The following is an 18,198-nucleotide window of genomic DNA, read 5'->3' as shown; positions in this document are numbered from 1 at the left end:
AAATAGATTTAGGAAATAAGATTTTTCAGATAGTTACTGAAAAAAAAATGGACTATATTTTGCAAAAAAAAAAATCAGATAAAGGAAAGCAAGAAATGTGAATAAAATTTTCTTTTTCAGTTAATTAATACGTTATTATGTTCAGCAATGTTCAACAAAGAGAACAAATTATAAACCTTCAATAAAGGTTGTAGGTTGTAGATAGCTAACTAAGCCAGTAAAAAAAAAAAAAAAATCATAAAAATCTTCCTGTAAAAGATGGCAAATTAAAAGGTAAAATTGAAAAGGGAGAATGTTCTAGATATGAGGGACAACTAAAGAAAAGATCAGAAGAACAAAGATCTGGCACCTACAACAAATGTGATGTTTTAAAAGAAAAATTTATCTCTGGATTGAAGAGTGTGTGATGAGAAATATTGGAGTTTGTTTAATGGTTGGAGTATGTTTTAGGGGGGGAAATCAGTTAAATGGCTTTTTAAAATTAAAACTTTAAAATGACTTTTGGTGACTTGGACAGAGACCTTTTAGATAAGAAGAGTCTTGAAGAGTTATTGCAACAGTATATATACATTATTATTTTTTCTTTTCAGTGTACTTCAGGATATCTGTTTTTTAAGTATAACTTTTACTATAGAGATTTTTTTCTGCATCATTTTAATGAAAAACATGTTATATTAATTTTTTTTTATTTGAATGCCTTATTGTTCCGTAAATTGGTAAGTTTCTATTAAACTAGATGGAATTTTCTATACATTATATTAGGCCATTTGAGATTACACATAGTTTTGGATAGACTGTTTCAGTTTGGGAGGCACAGGTCTAATGTATTTTTATTTTAAAATGTCATTTAATCTCGTTTTGCCTTAGTTATCAGTAAAACAGAGAAGATTGTGAAGAGTAGGATACAACTAAACTGCAGCTAGATAGCTAAATAGCTAGATTTTCTTTTCTGTTTGCTTTTGATAAGTTTTTTTTCGTAAAAAAGTTATAATTTAAGATTTTCCTTTAAATAATTCTTGTGGAATTTTAGTTTCAGTTTAGTCCCTATAAACTGTTTGCTAGGAAAAATCACTATTTTCAGTGTATTTGACAGAATTTGGAGTGATTTGTTGGCGTGGTTTTTGTTCTTTTTACTGGAGAGGGTCACATTGTAGGAGGATTTTCGTTTTAAAATAAATTTTGGGAGAGCTTGTTTAAACTTTGTGAGAGATTTATTTTAATTTTTTTGGGGAAGGGATGTCTTTATACATGTTAAAGTTTATTACTGCATTCACAAACCTTTTTCAATAATTTTTTTAAAAGCAGATTTTTATATCCGGTTTCGTCAGGGCCCGCCCTCTCCGTCACTAATCTTCTTGCGCGATTGTACGTGAAAGCGAATTTCTTTCATGTTAATTGTTTGTCAATACCTGTGGTAAATAAGTGTGGCGATTTAAAATTTTACTTTAAATATTAGGGAGAGCTTTTGTGTGTGTGTGTGTGTGTGTGTGTGTATGTGTGTATTTTAAGATATTAATACGTGAAGGAACTCGAGGACGCGGAGGAATTCTGAGACCGGTGACGAGGTTGCGGCAGTCAAAATGGCGGCGTTAGAAAATTTTAAGCAACGTCGTTAGAGAATGTCAGCAATTTTTCAAAAAATTAAAACCTGGACTTCTTTTCAAAGTTGCCATGGAGGTTGGGCCAGAAGATTTCGTGCCCCCACCAGAGTGCCCCGTATTTGAACCGAGTTGGGCTGAGTTCCAGGACCCATTGGGTTACATTGCCAAGATCCGGCCCATCGCCGAGAAGTCGGGCATCTGCAAGATTCGGCCACCAGCGGTAAGATTTTACATAAAGGGCAAATTAATGGGTGGAAAAGTCTTAAAAATGCTCTGTCTTAAAACATTAGAACGCCTTTATGACAGAGGTCTACTGCCACGTAATTAACAAAAATTACAAAATACAGATCGCAAATACTAAAATGGCTTACGATTGATTTTTCTTTTGTAATCAAAAAACGGAGGGAAATGAAACCTGAGGGAAGAAAACATACCATATTTTAAAAAGCTTGTTTAAACTAAAAACAATTAAAAAAAAAAACAGCCAGAAACGTTGCAGGGTAGGGGTGGGGGTGGGGGAATAGCAAAAGACAACACATAAAAATATTCTGAACCAAGGTCAAAAACTAAATATTTGTAAATTAGAAACATTATTTTATAAATTTAACCTTCAAAACTATCACTATATCTAAGCAACACAATTCAACCCCACTTACCACTAGAAACGTCATAATGTGAATTTTAATCCAGTTACTTAAACAATTTAAGTGTACACCAAAAACTACTAACAATCCATCCATAAAAGCAATATAAATAAAAATTGCTCACATGTTCAATTAAGAAATATGAAAACTAATCAATAAAAATAAAACCAGGAAAAAAAGCAAAATAATAAGACACGAAAACCTGCCATTGAAACAATACATGGAGCAAAAATACTCACATTTTAAGTTTGATCTCAACATAAACTTACAAAACTAAAACTTTTAACAAAAAATAGCTTTATTAGTAATTGCATCCCCCCAAAATGTTTCTATTGATTGCTACTTTTAAGAAATAGCCTGTCTGCAAAACATTTATTTTTCCCAAGAACTCCATAGCTAACCTGTTTGATAAAAATTAACAGTATTCCTCTGTTGAAAACATCAAGATAGATAGAAAACTACAGAGTATAGTAGAATTTGATGTTTAAAATTGTTCTCCACAATGGTACTATGTGACAGGATCACATTTAAAATTATTTTCAGTCAGTAGCATTATAAATAAGACCAAAGTCTTAAATACAAATGTTTACTTGATAATATTACCCCATGAAAACTCAGTTATCAGTAAAAATATAAAAATAATTTTCATAGGTTATCTACACCATGTTACATATGTCCCTTAACATTTTTGGTCTATAATCAAAAGCTCAAAGTGCAAAAGTTTTTCAAATACATTTAATTAACCTTTAATTTTTTTTCTCATCCCTTTAAGGACTGGCAGCCACCCTTTGCTGTCGAAGTAGACAACTTCAGATTTACTCCAAGAATCCAAAGATTGAACGAATTAGAGGTAAGATGGCCTGGGAAAATTACTGAGGCATCTTTGCAACTTTGATTTTGAGCCAAAACTCTAAGTGATATCACCTAATTCGAGGTAAACCTCTTATTTTGTTCTGCTCTGAAATTATAGGTTTCTAATAATTTGGTCTCTCCCCAAATCATCGCATTCTAAAAATTTCCCTGATAAATGATCTGACGAATTGAGGTCATTACATCCTTTGAAACACATCATTTTAAGCATTGTAATGCTTGAATTGTCTGCCTTCCTGACCTCATTTCAACAATCACAGTCAAATGACTGTAAATCAGGTTTGATCAGGCCATCTTCTCAGATTTTAGTTAGCTGTTTATAATTAACTCATATTTGTATGTATCTTATATATATATATATATATATATATATACCTTCATGGTATTCTGTTTCCCCCTTAACAGAATTGTGGTTCCCGAGAGCATGGACTTTATCTTTTGTCTTTATACCCCAACACTTATGCACATAGTAGCTTATGGCCACTGGGAGATGAAATTTGCTTGTATGGAACATAGGAATAGTTTTGCTGATCACCAAAGGTATCCTTTTGTGATGATGTCAGTCCCAGTAAGTGAGAATTATTATTTGCTAAGACTGCCCATCTCTAATTCTTGCTATCTTACAGAGAAATGTAGTATGTGAGGTGGAATATTGGTATGGTGAAACTTTACTTAAACTTAACTCTTTTCTTAGGCTCAGACTAGAGTGAAGCTCAATTACTTGGACCAGATTGCTAAGTTTTGGGAGATACAAGGCTCTTCCTTAAAGATACCAAATGTGGAGCGACGGATCCTGGATCTCTACAGTCTTAGCAAAGTATATATATATACATATATATATATTATTTTGTCTTTCCATTTAACTGTGAACTCTGAACAACATAAGATTAGAATGCTAAATAAATAATTCAGATCACAAAAATTTGTTGTCACTAGGGTATACCCACAGTTTTCTAGGATACTCTTTTATTGTAGATTTGTGTTTTGGTTTTATAATGACAATGGGTGAAAGGGATCATGGAAATATTTTTGATAGTCCTAGCCACAGACTCAGACTGTTGAAGCATTAGAATAGCCTGGATCTGATTTGGAGTGTAAGTAACCCCATATGCTTTTTTCCTTTTTAGATTGTGATGGAAGAGGGAGGCTATGAAGCCATTAGCAAAGACCGTCGTTGGGCTCGTGTGGCCCAACGCCTCAACTACCCAGCAGGCAAAAATATTGGTTCCCTCTTGCGCTCTCATTATGAGAGAATCATCTATCCTTATGAGATGTACCAGTCTGGAGCTAATCTAGTGGTAAAGAAAAGGGGCAATGAATCTCTGCTCTTAACACATGGAGATCCCGGCTGGGGGGGGCCTAATTTTCTGAGCATATATTTTTTTTCTCTTCTTGCTGGTGCAGATTGGGATTAGTTTCTAATGGTTGAGAAAATGACATTTCTCATAGACTTTCCATATTCATCCTTTTAGAAAATAATCTATTCTCCTTTCCCCTGTATTTATCCATTCTATCTTTTCTTAAAGTGTTTAGTAGAAACATCACTGATGTTCCATGTTGTGTAGCATTGATCAGTAAGAATATCATTAAATAACTTCTTTCATATTATAGTATATATAAATCAAAGTGGTACCCAGAACAGAAAAGTCTAGGTAATTGATTTGAATTTGCAAGCTTAATTTTTTGGAAATATGACACCATATACTTTTTTCCCTGTATATTTTCCAGCAGTGTAATACCCGTCCATTTGACAGTGAAAAGGACAAGGAATACAAACCCCACAGCATCCCACTGCGTCAGTCTGTGCAGCCCTCTAAATTCAGCAGTTATGGACGACGTGCTAAAAGGCTACAGCCTGATGTGAGTGTTTTATTTATTCCTTCATTTTCTTATCCTGTAACCTAACAACTTCAGAAGAGTTTGCTGGCTTTGTTCATCTCATCTTTTTGGTCATCTCACCAAATTAGGAATATGTTCCTAGAGTTCTTCACATTTGGCAATTGTCTGTGAACTCATATTCTACAAAGAGTTAAATCTGTTTTTCATACAATTGTTTTTTTGTTATGAATGCTTTAGTTGGGTAGAGATGTCATAGTTCTAAGTCATGATGCAGCTTGGTAAAGATCAAAGCGCATCTGGTAGTGCAGTAGTGCATAACACTGCACTATTTCCACCTCCTCTACAGATTTGTGAGTGTAAACTCTATTAGACACTATCTATGTCACTTGAGATGTCTGTTTCTTGCAGCCAGAGCCAACTGAGGAAGACATTGAGAAAAATCCAGAATTAAAGAAATTACAGATTTATGGAGCTGGTCCCAAAATGATGGGCCTTGGCCTCATGGCCAAGGAAAAAAGTCTGAGAAAGAAGGGTGAGTCTTAAATAGGAGGGATGAGAAAGAATAAGTCTCACTAGGGATATTTCATTCTCGGCGTTAGAAGTTCTCGTTTGTGATAGAAACTTTCTGCATTTTATTTTAGTCTCAACTTCTCAGGATAAAGATGGGCCTGAGTGTCCTCCCACAGTAGTAGTGAAAGATGAACCAGGTATAGATCTGAAACTAGAGACATCATTCCCCAAAACATTTATGGATGGAAAGGAAGAACTCTTTCATAGTCTGGAGCCCTGTACCAAAATGACAATGCGTCTTCGGAGAAACCACAATAATACCCAGTTTGTAAGTAATTTCAGCTTCGTTTTTGGTAGGGAGTTATAGGAGAATGAGCAATTCAATGTAGCCTCTCATATAATAGGACTCAAAACATATGAAGGGTCTAAAATAAGTTGTCAGATGAGACTTTACAAATCAAATTGCACATCCTCATTATGCGTGCAAAATAACAAAAATGTTAAAACTTGTCATAACAAAGTGGTACCACTATAGGAATGAATAGTAAAGTATGGAACAATGTTAAGAACTCATAGGAGTAGTAGACCCTCTTTTAGAAGAAGTTTCTTGCAGCCAGAACCAGCTGAGGAAGATACTGAAAGAAATCCAGAATTGAAGAAATTCAAACAAAAAGCGTTGAGTGTAGGAAGTTGGCTTGTTATGATGACTTGTGCAAAAAGGATTGAATTAGAGGCTCAGTGATGCATAAAGTGAGGGAATAGAGCTAGGAACATGTAATGGTTATAGATAAATAATTCTTGAAGCCAAGAAAAATTTAAATTAAGTCTTGCTTTTGCCATGTTAAGGTTCTGTGATCAGATAATTTCTAAGTTTTAGTGCTTTAGGCAATTCATTATGACAAATTGTAGAGAAGATGACAACTTGCTTTGACAGAATAAATATAATTCATTAGGAATTGTTTATACTGATTAATACATATGAAAAATCCAGCAGATCTGTGGAATGGAATTTTTTAAACTAGATTATTCTTTGTTGACATTTTTGCCTTTTTCTTCTCAGGTTGACTCATATGTGTGCCGGATATGTGCACGGGGGGATGAAGATGATAAGCTCCTCTTGTGTGATGGCTGTGATGACAATTATCATACTTTTTGCTTGTTACCACCTTTGCCTGAGATCCCCAAAGGTGTCTGGCGTTGTCCAAAATGTGTCATGGCGGTATGGTATTTTCTTTTGGGGGGGCCTAATATAGAATCTTTAGCTATATTCCTCTGGCTATGGTATCTAATGTAGAAGAAGAGACAATATGATTAGAGAAATTTGAGGAAAATATTGTGATAGGGAATTTCATTTTACGAGTCAAGTAGATTGAAAAATTTTGAGTTTTGAGGGAGATGGCTGGGTCCAGTTACTGAAATGAGAACCTTGGAGGTTTTAGATGATGGCTCAGTAACTAAAATAAAGATGTCTTTTAAAATGTTTCTTTGGGGTTGAGAGAGATTCACATAATAATTTTATGACGTTTCTACTTTGTTTTAGGAATGTAAGCGACCCCCAGAAGCATTTGGTTTTGAACAGGCTACGAGGGAATATACACTTCAAAGCTTTGGTGAAATGGCTGACACATTCAAGTCTGATTACTTCAATATGCCTGTACATGTAGGTGACTAGATGACTTTCAGAGGGCAAAAGGTAAAATGGGCGAGAGAGGGTAATTGAGTCCCAATTTCTTCTTATTGTCGCCCTAAAACCTGAGTTAGAAAGTAGCCTATAGTGTATTCTGGGTCTTTTTCCACCTCACTTTCTACCTTTATCACACCTCTTTGCTAACAGGATTATATAACATATATACGTTGTTTTTATTTTCTAGATGGTACCTACAGAATTAGTAGAAAAGGAGTTCTGGCGGCTTGTGAATAGTATTGAAGAAGATGTGACTGTGGAATATGGAGCTGATATTCATTCCAAGGAGTTTGGCAGTGGATTTCCCATTAATGATAGCAAGAAGCATTTGTCCCATGAAGAAGAGGTACAGTGTTCAGTTGTGGGATTCTCTATGTGAAAGGGGGAAATGATGGACTAAACTAAGATAGTAAGGTACTGTTTTGCAGTACTTTTACAGCTCATTCAGTAGGTACAAACAGTTTTTTACAGCTAGAGGAAGTGGGAAAGAAGGAGGCATTAGGCCTAGAATTGGTAACCGATATTTATATCTTGAATTTGATAACAGATTTTGACAATAAGTACATAAATGTGTTACTATATTAAAGCTACAATATAACTTAGTTTTTTAATTTTACAATGTACATTATTTACAATCACTGAGTTTCATTCCATTCCCAGTTTTCAGGCTATTCCTTTCTGTTTTTCAGGAATATGCAGCCAGTGGCTGGAATCTGAATATAATGCCTGTTCTGGAACAGTCAGTTCTATGCCACATCAATGCTGATATTTCAGGCATGAAAGTTCCCTGGCTATATGTGGGCATGGTATTTTCTGCTTTTTGTTGGCACATTGAGGACCATTGGAGCTACTCCATTAATTATCTTCACTGGTGAGGCAGGTGGTCAAACTCTTGGGAGTTGGTATTGGTGGAAATAAAAAAGTTAAAGTACAGCCTGAATCAGTGTGATCTTTTTTATGTATTTAATCAGGGGTGAACCAAAAACATGGTATGGAGTACCCTCATTTGCAGCTGAACATTTGGAGGATGTAATGAAGAAGTTGACACCTGAGCTGTTTGATAGCCAACCTGATCTCCTTCATCAGCTGGTCACTCTTATGAATCCTAATACCCTTATGTCACATGGAGTCCCGGTCAGTGTTAGCCTATCCTTATTCCCCTTTAATTTCTATGTCTGATTTTTTCCTTTTCTACTTTTCTCACAGCATGGTCATCAGGAAGTACCCAACCTACTGAGTGGGAAAATAAAACTCTTAAAGGAGTAAGAATCCCTGAATTAGTTTTTCACTTGAAACGAGAAGTTTCAGAGAAAATGAGCTATTGACAAAAATAGTGTACAACCCTTACCTCCTAATTCTTTTTCAGTTTAATTCAGTTAAGATTTGTTACCTCAAGGAAGACAGGATAAAATAAGCATTTGTATCATCTCAATACCTTTAAGAATCTTGGAGCATTTTTGGATAAGTACAAAGTAATTAAATATTAAATGTTCTCAAGAGAAGTATACATTTTGAGTGATAACTTGTTTCCTAGGAAGAGGAAAATTCACCTTTAAGTTATAAGTTTTACTTCCATTCACTTCAACCTCACTTTTTGCTTTGGAAATGTTTCATCTTCTAATGTAAACTATATATATATATATATATATATATATATATATATATATATATATATATATGTATATATATATAGTGGACAATCTATTCTATATTTTGCTTTCTTGATTACATCTACACTTCTCTGTTTCATGCTGTACATGTCTTAGGGGGTGAATGCTGTCAGCTCTCTGCCCTGCTTCTTCTGTACCTTGGTGTGTACCAACTTTTTGCCTTTCTTAGTCTCATCTCCCAGGACTGTATATTCTGAATATGTACATGTTTCCAACAGCTTTGTGTTGAGAATTAAAAATAGGTGCAAAAAGTCTAATACACAGATTTCTGTAGTTCCTAAGCTCTGGTGATCTTCCTGTATAAAGAGGTAAAGTTCTTCATGTTGATGTAAGTAATACAGAAGACACCACAAATTGAAAATTGATTTAGAAGATGTGCCTTTACAAGAAAGTTTGTGGCATATCTGTCTTCATCAAATTGAGAAGTTCCTGATGGTAGGAATGATGTTATTTGATGTATTTTAGTCTAATTTTTCATGCAGAAATTCAACTTACTGGCTTTTCATTTTATTTACATGTGTTTACATATATATATGTATTTGCTTAGATGTCTATGTATATACAGACTTAGGCAAATGTATGTATATATACACACAGAGAAGTATGATATGATTTGTCTCTCTTCAGGTTGTCCGAACAAATCAGTGTGCAGGAGAATTTGTCATTACTTTTCCTCGTGCTTATCATAGTGGCTTCAACCAGGGTTACAACTTTGCTGAAGCTGTGAATTTTTGCACTGCTGATTGGGTGAGCTGGGAATTATTTAGTTTTGGAAACATTGTGTTTGGTTTATGACAGATAAATGAGATCTCTACAATGCACTAAAGCTTTTCTTGTGTTTTATTTTGCTCTTCATAGCTGCCTGCTGGACGTCAGTGCATTGAACATTACAGACGACTTCGGCGTTATTGTGTCTTTTCTCATGAAGAGCTTATTTGCAAGATGGCTGCTTCTCCTGAGAAACTGGATTTGAATTTGGCAGCAGCAGTACATAAAGAGATGTTTATTATAGTGCAAGAAGAACGGCGGCTACGGAAGGCCTTACTTGAAAAGGTAATTTTCTGAAAGAGAAAGGAATGTCATGTTCTTCAGAAACTATATATTAAATTTGTTTTTAATCATCTGATATGTATAACAAAATGTTTCTTCTAAGCCGGTCTCCTTGATTCCTTCCTTAATATAGGTCTGTGTGCCACATTTAATCTTGAGGTGAATGATTAAATAAATAATTAAGTATTTACTATGTGTAAATCTCTTTACACACAGTAACAATATTTAATTGTTAAATATTTATAATTTGTATAAAGGTATTTTAGAATTTTTGAGATTTGATTAATTTGTGATCACCAAAATTCCCAGGGCATCACAGAGGCAGAGCGTGAAGCCTTTGAGCTCCTCCCAGATGATGAGCGCCAGTGTGCCAAATGTAAAACAACATGTTTTCTATCAGCATTGGCTTGTTATGACTGTCCTGATGGACTTGTCTGCCTTTCCCATATTGATGATCTTTGCAAGTGCCCCCGTAGCAAACAATATTTACGGTAAGTTCTGCAGAATAATTAGGAATTAGGATAATCATTCTTTTTTCTTGCTTGATTGACTTCTTGCTTGGTGTTTTCGATCCAGATACAGATATACCCTGGATGAACTTCCAGCTATGTTACACAAGTTGAAAATTCGGGCTGAGTCTTTTGATACTTGGGCTGGCAAAGTTCGAATGGCTCTAGAGTTAGAGGATGGGCGGAAGCGGAGTGAGTAACAGGCCATTCCTACACTTGATTCTTCAGAAAATGATTGAAATTTCAAGGAGATTGAGTTGAAGCTCAAACATAACTCTTCCTTTCTCAGGTTTGGAAGAACTAAGAGCATTGGAGTCAGAAGCTCGGGAGCGCCACTTTCCCCACAGTGAACTTCTACAGCGTCTGAAGAATTGCCTGAGTCAAGCTGAAAAATGCATTTCCCAAGCCTTGGGGTTGGTTAGCATTCAGGAACACAGGTAATTGAAAATTAATATGCTTTTGCTGTCTTCCAGATGAGCAGACCATAAAATTTTGGTGTAGAAAATCCAGAAATCTTAGAATTGGCAGAGAGAAAAATAGAGTAGGTTTATGAGAGTTAGAAGATAGTAAAGTGAAGTAATGAATAACCAGGCTCCTGAGATGCAATGTGTGCAGGACTTTGTGGCTAATTGAACTGATGTAAAATTTAAAGTTTGTTGTATTAAACTATTATATAACCTAGGTCCTAATAAGTATTTAAGAGAATTTAGAGGAGGACAAGATGAGTAGAATAGAGGAATTAGGGATGAAAGAGTGAGACAAATAGACTGAATAAGTAGTTACTTTTTTCCTATATTATTATAGGATTGATCCTCCTCAGCTAACCCTAGAAGAGTTACAGGCTTTCATTGATCAAATGAGCAGCCTTCCTTGTGCCATGCATCAGATTGGAGATGTCAAAGTAAGTTGTGCTTTGAGAGGTTAAAGACATACATAGGTGGTTTGGTTGTCTTGATCAAAAAGTAACATCTCCTTTACTTTATCCTCACACAGAGTGTATTAGAACAGGCAGAGGCCTTCCAAGTAGAGGCACAGAAAGCTCTGGCCACATTACCTGCCAGCTTGTCCCTCCTTCCAAGCCTTCTGGAGAAGGCACAGCAGCTGGGGATTGATGTGCCCGAGGCCAAAGAGCTAAAGCAACAAATGCAGCAATGCTATTGGCTGGATGAAGTGAGACGAACTCTAGTTCCTCCTGCTCAGCGAGGTACCTTAGCAGTTATGAGGAAACTTCTGGCTTTGGGTGCAAATGTAGCACCTAGCCCTGCTGTAAATAAAGCCCGGGCTGAACTTCAGGAGCTACTCACCATTGCTGAAAGCTGGGAAGAAAAAGCCCATCTCTGTCTGGAAGCTAGGTATAACTTGACTGCCTCCAATTCTCTCTCCCCATGACATTTCACTGCTTAGTAATATTATACTTCAACCATTACCATGGTTATCTTATCCCCTGCCAATATTCCCTACGTCAGGTATCTCCTCTCAAGTTTTGTCCACAGTTTTCATGGATGTATACTGGCTCAACTTGTTTCACATTAGATCTCACACTTCACCTTTCATTCTGTTCTACATGTATTATTCCTGTGTACATTTATATTTTTTCCTTGAATCATTGCTTCTGTATTCATATTTTATGTCTTGAATGGTAGCCAGCCATGAGGAAAAAAGTAGGCTTGGGCAATAGAATAACTTCTTAAACTGAGAATCAAACTCTTTAACCATGCCTGAGTTTTCTCTTTCCTCAAACTGTGGGAGTTTAACAAACTTTTAAAAAAATGTATTTACTTTTTAAGGCAAAAACATCCTCCTGCCATGTTGGAAGCTATCATTCATGAGGCAGAGAATATTCCTGTACATCTTCCTAACATCTTGGCACTCAAAGATGCTCTTTCCAAAGCTCGAGCATGGATTGCAGATGTGGATGAAATTCAGGTGAGAACAATTTCCACTGGGGAAATTTTTTAATTTTCCAACAGGATTTTTTCAGTGTATTGTTTTTTGGCAGCTCTTGATGACTGGGTAGTTATGAAATGCAGGCAAACCACAGAAAAACTTCAAATTTAAAGTTTTAAAGCTAGTTATTATTGAGAACAATTAAATCAAGAAAAGAGTACTTTTCAGAAAAGATTAAAAAAACCCAAACATTTAATAGCACTGTACCTAAGCATTGGAATATATAGGCAAAAGATAAGTCTCACAACACAAAAGAAACAACACATTTAATAAAGGATTATTTTAATTTTAACAAAGAAATTACAAAACCTGGAAAGTGGAGAGCATCTTATAGAAGATGGGATTTGGCTAACACTAAAAAGCTGGGAAGTTCATAAGCAAAGAAGAAGAAGAAAATGCATGGTGATGAGAAGAATAGCATCACTGGATAGAAAAAGAACTTTTAAGAAACTAGATATAAAAGAAATGAAAAAGCAACTACTTTGAATCAAATAGATTTTGCACTTATTCAAAAAGCCATTGGAATTCATTAATTAGATATAATTGGCTCTGTGTTTTAGAAAAATCACTTTGGTTCTGAATGATGGATTAAGGAAAGATGAAGTGGGTAGACTACCATTACCTATTCCAGTGAAGGGATAGGACTTGCACCAGGGTGAAAGCAGTGTCAGAGGAGGTAAGAACAAGTTGGAGATACATTGCAAATGAGAATGGGTTTCTGAAGGACTGTGATAGTTTAAGAGAAAGTAATTTGGAGCTTTGAATCACAAAGGGTTGGGTTAGGAAGGGTTTTGTTTAGTTCTAAAAAAAGTTATAGTCTGATAAGTAGCAATGGATAGATCAAAAAGGTTTTTGCAGGGTTGGGTTTGACAGGGACACAGAGTGAGGAAGAGTAGAAATGAATGGAGGGAAAGATGTAAAATGGAGTCATTTGGTGAGGAGTAAAGATATCTCAACATATGAGAAAAGTTGAAGGAAAATAATTTTTTAAAAAATCTCCCTGAATGAGAGATGATGAGAGAAGTAGTTTATGGATAGAGACCTAAACATTTTCTGGAAAATATGAGATAAATATCTTAGATGATTCATAGGATAGGTATAAGGTGTTTTGGTGGGTTAAGAAAGGAGAAGTTTGCAAGAGCCATTTTTGAGGGATGAGAAAGTAGTTTGATTGCCTAGCTTCATTGAAGGATTACTTGAAGTTTTGTAACATTTGTTGATCTAGTTATCATTCAATGAACAGAGGACAAAAATTATATAAGTGGAATGAAGAAAATATAGAAAAAATCTAGTTTTGATTGAGGACATATGAGAAAATGTACTTATTCAAAAAGTTGAACTTGAAGAATCTGCTGATTGTCCTTAGAAAAGAAACAAGAAAATGATTAGAATGATGAAGACATAAGGATGGAGTCTTATGTTTGTATATCCTTACATAAGAAAAGTTTGAGCTTCAAAAATGGGCTGGTCTTTTTCTCTTAGGAAAACTAAATTGCCCATTCTTTCCTAGAATGGTGACCACTATCCTTGTTTGGATGACTTAGAAGGATTAGTGGCTGTGGGCAGAGATCTTCCTGTTGGATTAGAGGAATTGAAGCAGTTGGAGCTTCAGGTACTTACAGCCCACTCTTGGCGGGAGAAGGCTTCCAAAACATTTCTCAAAAAGAATTCTTGCTACACTCTTCTTGAGGTAAGCATTGCCATCTTATCTTCTTTCTTTTTCATCATTAACTTTAATCTTTACTGTGATTCCTCCTGTACCTCTTTTTCTACTTCCTTTTTGTTACTGGCTACTTGGATTCTTTACACTTTGAACTGCTCATCTGTATATCCCTGCTCCTTCAGGTATTGTGTCCATGTGCAGATGCTGGTTCAGACATCATGAAACGGAATCGATGGAAGAAAAAGGAGCTAGGACTATATAAATCAGACACAGAACTTTTGGGTTTGTCTGCTCAGGACCTCAGAGATCCAGGTTCAGTGGTGAGAAGACTTGGATACCTATTTCTCTGTTCTTGAAGTACCTATGGCAGGTAGAACCAGCCTTATCATCTATGATATAAATAGGTGTAATATAACTGGGAAAAAAAGTTTTGGTTGGAATTGAGATTTGGAGATGAAGCTTATTTTCATTTTTACATTTTTCTGTTTTCTATTTTTACATTCTTTTCTTGAACTTGATTTTCTCATCATTGAGAGGATTTGGAATTTTTATATATGTGTTAGCCACAAGTCTCTTTTTGTACTTTATAGTTCACTTCATTTTCCATGGGGCCACCAAAATTTGACATACAAAGGTCTTTACAACAGAACATATTTTTCTCAATGTATATTTTTAAAAGAGGTTACAAATAATTATTTATTCTAACAACAGTAAGGAAATGTTTGACTGTAACTGAGACTTAGGCTCCCTAAAACAATGTCTTTTGTTGATGTAGATCTTGGCCTTCAAGGAGGGTGAGCTGAAGGAAAAGGAAGGCATCCTTCATCTTCGTCATGCCAACATGACTAAGTCTTGCCCATCGTCACTTATATCTAATGATGTCACACCCTCATCTTGTTTGTGTGGGCTGGCACCAGTGGGTGAGGGGACTATACAATGTGACTTATGTCAGGATTGGTTCCATGGAAAATGTGTGTCAACCCCTCGACCCAATTCACCCCGACTACTGAACCCTATGTCCTCAGTCACTCTGGCATGGTGGGAATGGGATACGAAATTCTTGTGTCCACTTTGCATGCGCTCCCGCCGTCCTCGTCTAGAAACTATTTTGGCTCTTCTGGTGGCCCTACAGAAGTTGCCTGTGCGGCTACCTGAAGGTGAAGCCTTACAGTGCCTCACAGAGCGAGCTATTGGCTGGCAGGGTCGAGCACGTCAGGCTTTGGCCTCCCATGATGTAGCAATGATGATGGCTCGTCTATCAGAATTACGACAGTGGCTTCAGCAACCAACTGGACCACCTCCTGGGACTGCCTGTGCCCAGTTCTTTGCTCCAGCACCAGTTCCAATAAGAGAGAATATCAGCAGCGAATCCAAGGTGACTTTTTTTTTTTGTGGAAAGGAAAGTTGTTACTTGGAAGAAAAAGTTGGAAAGATTTCTTCATACAATTTGGGTCAAATCAGTTTGCTTCTCTCACTCCTGTTTTCTATTCTAGCTTAAGTTATCTTTGGAAAATGGAGATGGTACCACAAAGCTCAAGAAGACTGGCCCTGTGGGGCTCTCAGGTAGGAATTAAGAGATGCTCAGATGTGTAGGAAAAGGAACAGATACATTTTAATGAATTCTGTCTTTTTAAAATCTGTATCTGAACCTAATATCTATTCATGGGTTTTACAGATCTTGATATGCTCTTATCACTGCTGCCACAGTTGAATGGTCCAGTGCTAGAGCTGCCTGAGGCAGCACGGGCTCCCCTAGAGGAACTAATGATAGAAGGAGACCTTCTTGAAGTGACCCTGGATGAGAATCACAGCATTTGGCAGTTGTTGCAAGCTGGTCGTCCTCCAGATTTGACACGTCTCCGTACTCTGCTTGAAGTAAGGATTGAGTTTTGACAAATGCATTGTGAGACTAGAAAATATTACTCTGCCTAAAACATTTCTATTTTCTTTACCTGTTGATCATTAGCTAGAGAAAGCAGAACAGAGTGGAACCCGGATCCGGGGTCGAGCAGTGGAAAAACGTCATCGTTCAAAGGCAGAAAAAAGTGGTGAATTCAAAGATGTATCCAAGGAACAGCAGGAGCCAAAGAGAACTCGTCCTAGAGTAGAAGTGAGTGAAGAAACCAGGAACGATCCTGAAGAGGACATAGTCATGGGACTTAATAGGGATGTTGCTACTTCAACAACAGTTTTGACTAAGAACAGTAGTCCAAACAGAGTAGAGGTGAGGTCAGGGAGCTGAGGGGTTAAGTCATCTGCCTGTTTCTCTGGTATATGTTTATTACCCTTTTCCTCTTGTTTGTTCCTCTGTTCTTCTAAGTAGGATTTGTAATCTGTAACCAGACAAATAACTTCACCCTCCTATCCCTACCAGAAGACTCACTTCAGAACAAGGTGATAAAAATAGAGAATAAGGAAGACATATACTCAGAACCCCAACCCTCAGTCTCTTCATTTGCCTTTGATTCTATGATTCAACCTGTTCAGACCTCAACATACATTAGGCTAAAAAAAGGGAAAGATTCTTTTATCAGAATTTTGTTTTGGCTTCTTTCACTTTTTCTTGCTTTGGCAACAATGTTATTGTTCCAGAAAGAGGGAAGTTTTATTTAGATAATACTACATGGGCCAGGAGCTATGTAAAATGTAAATGTTCCTCTCACATAGGGCTTATTGAGGCATGTATTCAATTTCCCTTCCTGTTCTTTTACCTTTTATAGTCTAATCTCTCTATCTAATGCTACCTTATCTAATTCTGTGTCCTATTTTCCTTCAAAACTCTCTATTTTATGTACCAGGAAAGATGTAAGCAAAGAAATCTTTATTTCATGACTTGGTAACTTGCTAATTAGAAAATCTTGCCAACTTATTCTCTCCTCTTCCTTCCCTTCTTTCTGCTTCTTTCTCTTATAATTCTTAATATATTCACCTAACTCTGGATTATTCATATCTAGTACAAGTACCCATTGCTGGAATGTGATTAATTTGTTCAAAGAAAATATCCTGCCATAGGAAACCCTTTGTTTTTGAGATTGCCCATTTTAATTTAATTTTATTATTTCCCCCATATTAGGAATAAAAGAAAAGGGTTTTTGTTTGCCATTTGTTTATCATTATCACCAGCAGTTCTCTGGACCTAAGGTATAAGTACAACAAAATTGGCAGGGAACAGAAAGGAAGATTAGGTGCCCTACAGTGATAGACACTTAGGAAACCAGTTCTGCCTAGCTCTGCTATCAACTTACGGTTTGACATATGGTGAGTCCATCCTTATTCTCTAAGCTCCGGTTTTTATATCTGTACAATAAAAGAATTTGAATTTACAAAAAACCCAGAAAATTCTAACTGCTCATATTTTTTTAATGTTTCTAGTTTGTATTTTTCTTAAGCTGAACTGCCCCCAAAATTGCACTTCATTGAAAGGAAATTCTTCTGAGACAGCTTCTATATGAAAATGAAAGATGGAAAAAACAGGAATATGAGATTTTCCTCTGAGTATACGCTATTTGGAATTCCACTGTTAAATGATTTTTACTGAAATGAAACTGCCTGAAATGCTTAACTTATTTAGCAACAAATAGGTTTTACTTTGCTAGTTCAAGAAATGGATCAAGAGAAGACAAGAAAAGAGCATAAGCATAGAAAAAGCTTATATGCTACTAATTTCAAGAGATGAATCTCACATCAAAGGATAACATATTCTGTCTTCTAAAAATTTTCCCTTTTCATCTTTAGGCAACTTAGATTTGAGTATGTGTAAAGTCATAATTAGATGTTATTGATGGAGTCATGAATCCCATGTCCATGTCTTGTGAGAAATTGTACTACAAAATCTGAAAAAGAGCCATTTTTAGTGATTCAAAAGATCAAGAAAATCTAGCCTCTACTTAAAGCAACCTGCTACTTTCAAAAAATCCTTCTCCAAATCAATACCCAATATAAAGAACAACAACAAAAAATCCTTATATAGATCAAAAAACTGAGGCAAAAGAATAAAAAGGTCATAAACTAAATAATTGCCTGAAGATTTAAATTGACATTCCTTTACAAGAAAGAGGGTTTAAAACTCTGTGTTAATAATCTAAGTATAGATCCTATAAATAATATGTGCTCTCAGAAATGAAAAAAATGTTGATTTTATTCCAGATCTGTAGTCTTAACTGACAAATAAAACACCAATAAGATTTTAATATCCAAGGTCAAAAATGAAA

General features: G+C 35.9%; 1 protein-coding gene across 10 annotated transcripts in view; it reads left to right on the top strand.

Moving 5' to 3' along the window:
• LOC127543056 (lysine-specific demethylase 5C-like) overlaps positions 1-17,326 on the top strand; it is a 48,932-nt gene extending 31,606 nt beyond the window's left edge. For 2 of the 10 annotated variants that reach the window (XM_051969038.1, XM_051969036.1), the window contains 22 exons: positions 4,844-4,975; positions 5,363-5,486; positions 5,596-5,792; positions 6,525-6,683; positions 7,005-7,124; positions 7,336-7,494; positions 7,838-8,019; positions 8,120-8,282; positions 9,446-9,565; positions 9,677-9,871; positions 10,178-10,359; positions 10,445-10,569; positions 10,667-10,814; positions 11,182-11,278; positions 11,371-11,729; positions 12,165-12,303; positions 13,835-14,014; positions 14,170-14,307; positions 14,763-15,362; positions 15,481-15,550; positions 15,663-15,862; positions 15,954-17,326. In XM_051969038.1, coding sequence (XP_051824998.1) covers positions 4,844-4,975; positions 5,363-5,486; positions 5,596-5,792; positions 6,525-6,683; positions 7,005-7,124; positions 7,336-7,494; positions 7,838-8,019; positions 8,120-8,282; positions 9,446-9,565; positions 9,677-9,871; positions 10,178-10,359; positions 10,445-10,569; positions 10,667-10,814; positions 11,182-11,278; positions 11,371-11,729; positions 12,165-12,303; positions 13,835-14,014; positions 14,170-14,307; positions 14,763-15,362; positions 15,481-15,550; positions 15,663-15,862; positions 15,954-16,229 — 4,065 coding nt within the window. In that variant the 3' untranslated portion in view covers positions 16,230-17,326. Of the gene's footprint in view, positions 1-1,359; positions 1,822-3,017; positions 3,096-3,809; positions 3,933-4,242; positions 4,414-4,843; positions 4,976-5,362; positions 5,487-5,595; positions 5,793-6,524; positions 6,684-7,004; positions 7,125-7,335; positions 7,495-7,837; positions 8,020-8,119; positions 8,283-9,445; positions 9,566-9,676; positions 9,872-10,177; positions 10,360-10,444; positions 10,570-10,666; positions 10,815-11,181; positions 11,279-11,370; positions 11,730-12,164; positions 12,304-13,834; positions 14,015-14,169; positions 14,308-14,762; positions 15,363-15,480; positions 15,551-15,662; positions 15,863-15,953 lie in introns of those variants that run through there. The other 8 variants (XM_051969039.1, XM_051969030.1, XM_051969029.1 and 5 more) reach the window with 7 other exon arrangements.
• The last annotated feature ends 872 nt before the right edge of the window (positions 17,327-18,198 follow it).

Source organism: Antechinus flavipes, chromosome X (genome assembly GCF_016432865.1).
Source record: "Antechinus flavipes isolate AdamAnt ecotype Samford, QLD, Australia chromosome X, AdamAnt_v2, whole genome shotgun sequence".
NCBI lineage: Eukaryota > Metazoa > Chordata > Mammalia > Dasyuromorphia > Dasyuridae > Antechinus > Antechinus flavipes.
This window is presented reverse-complemented; position numbering and strand designations above follow the sequence as displayed.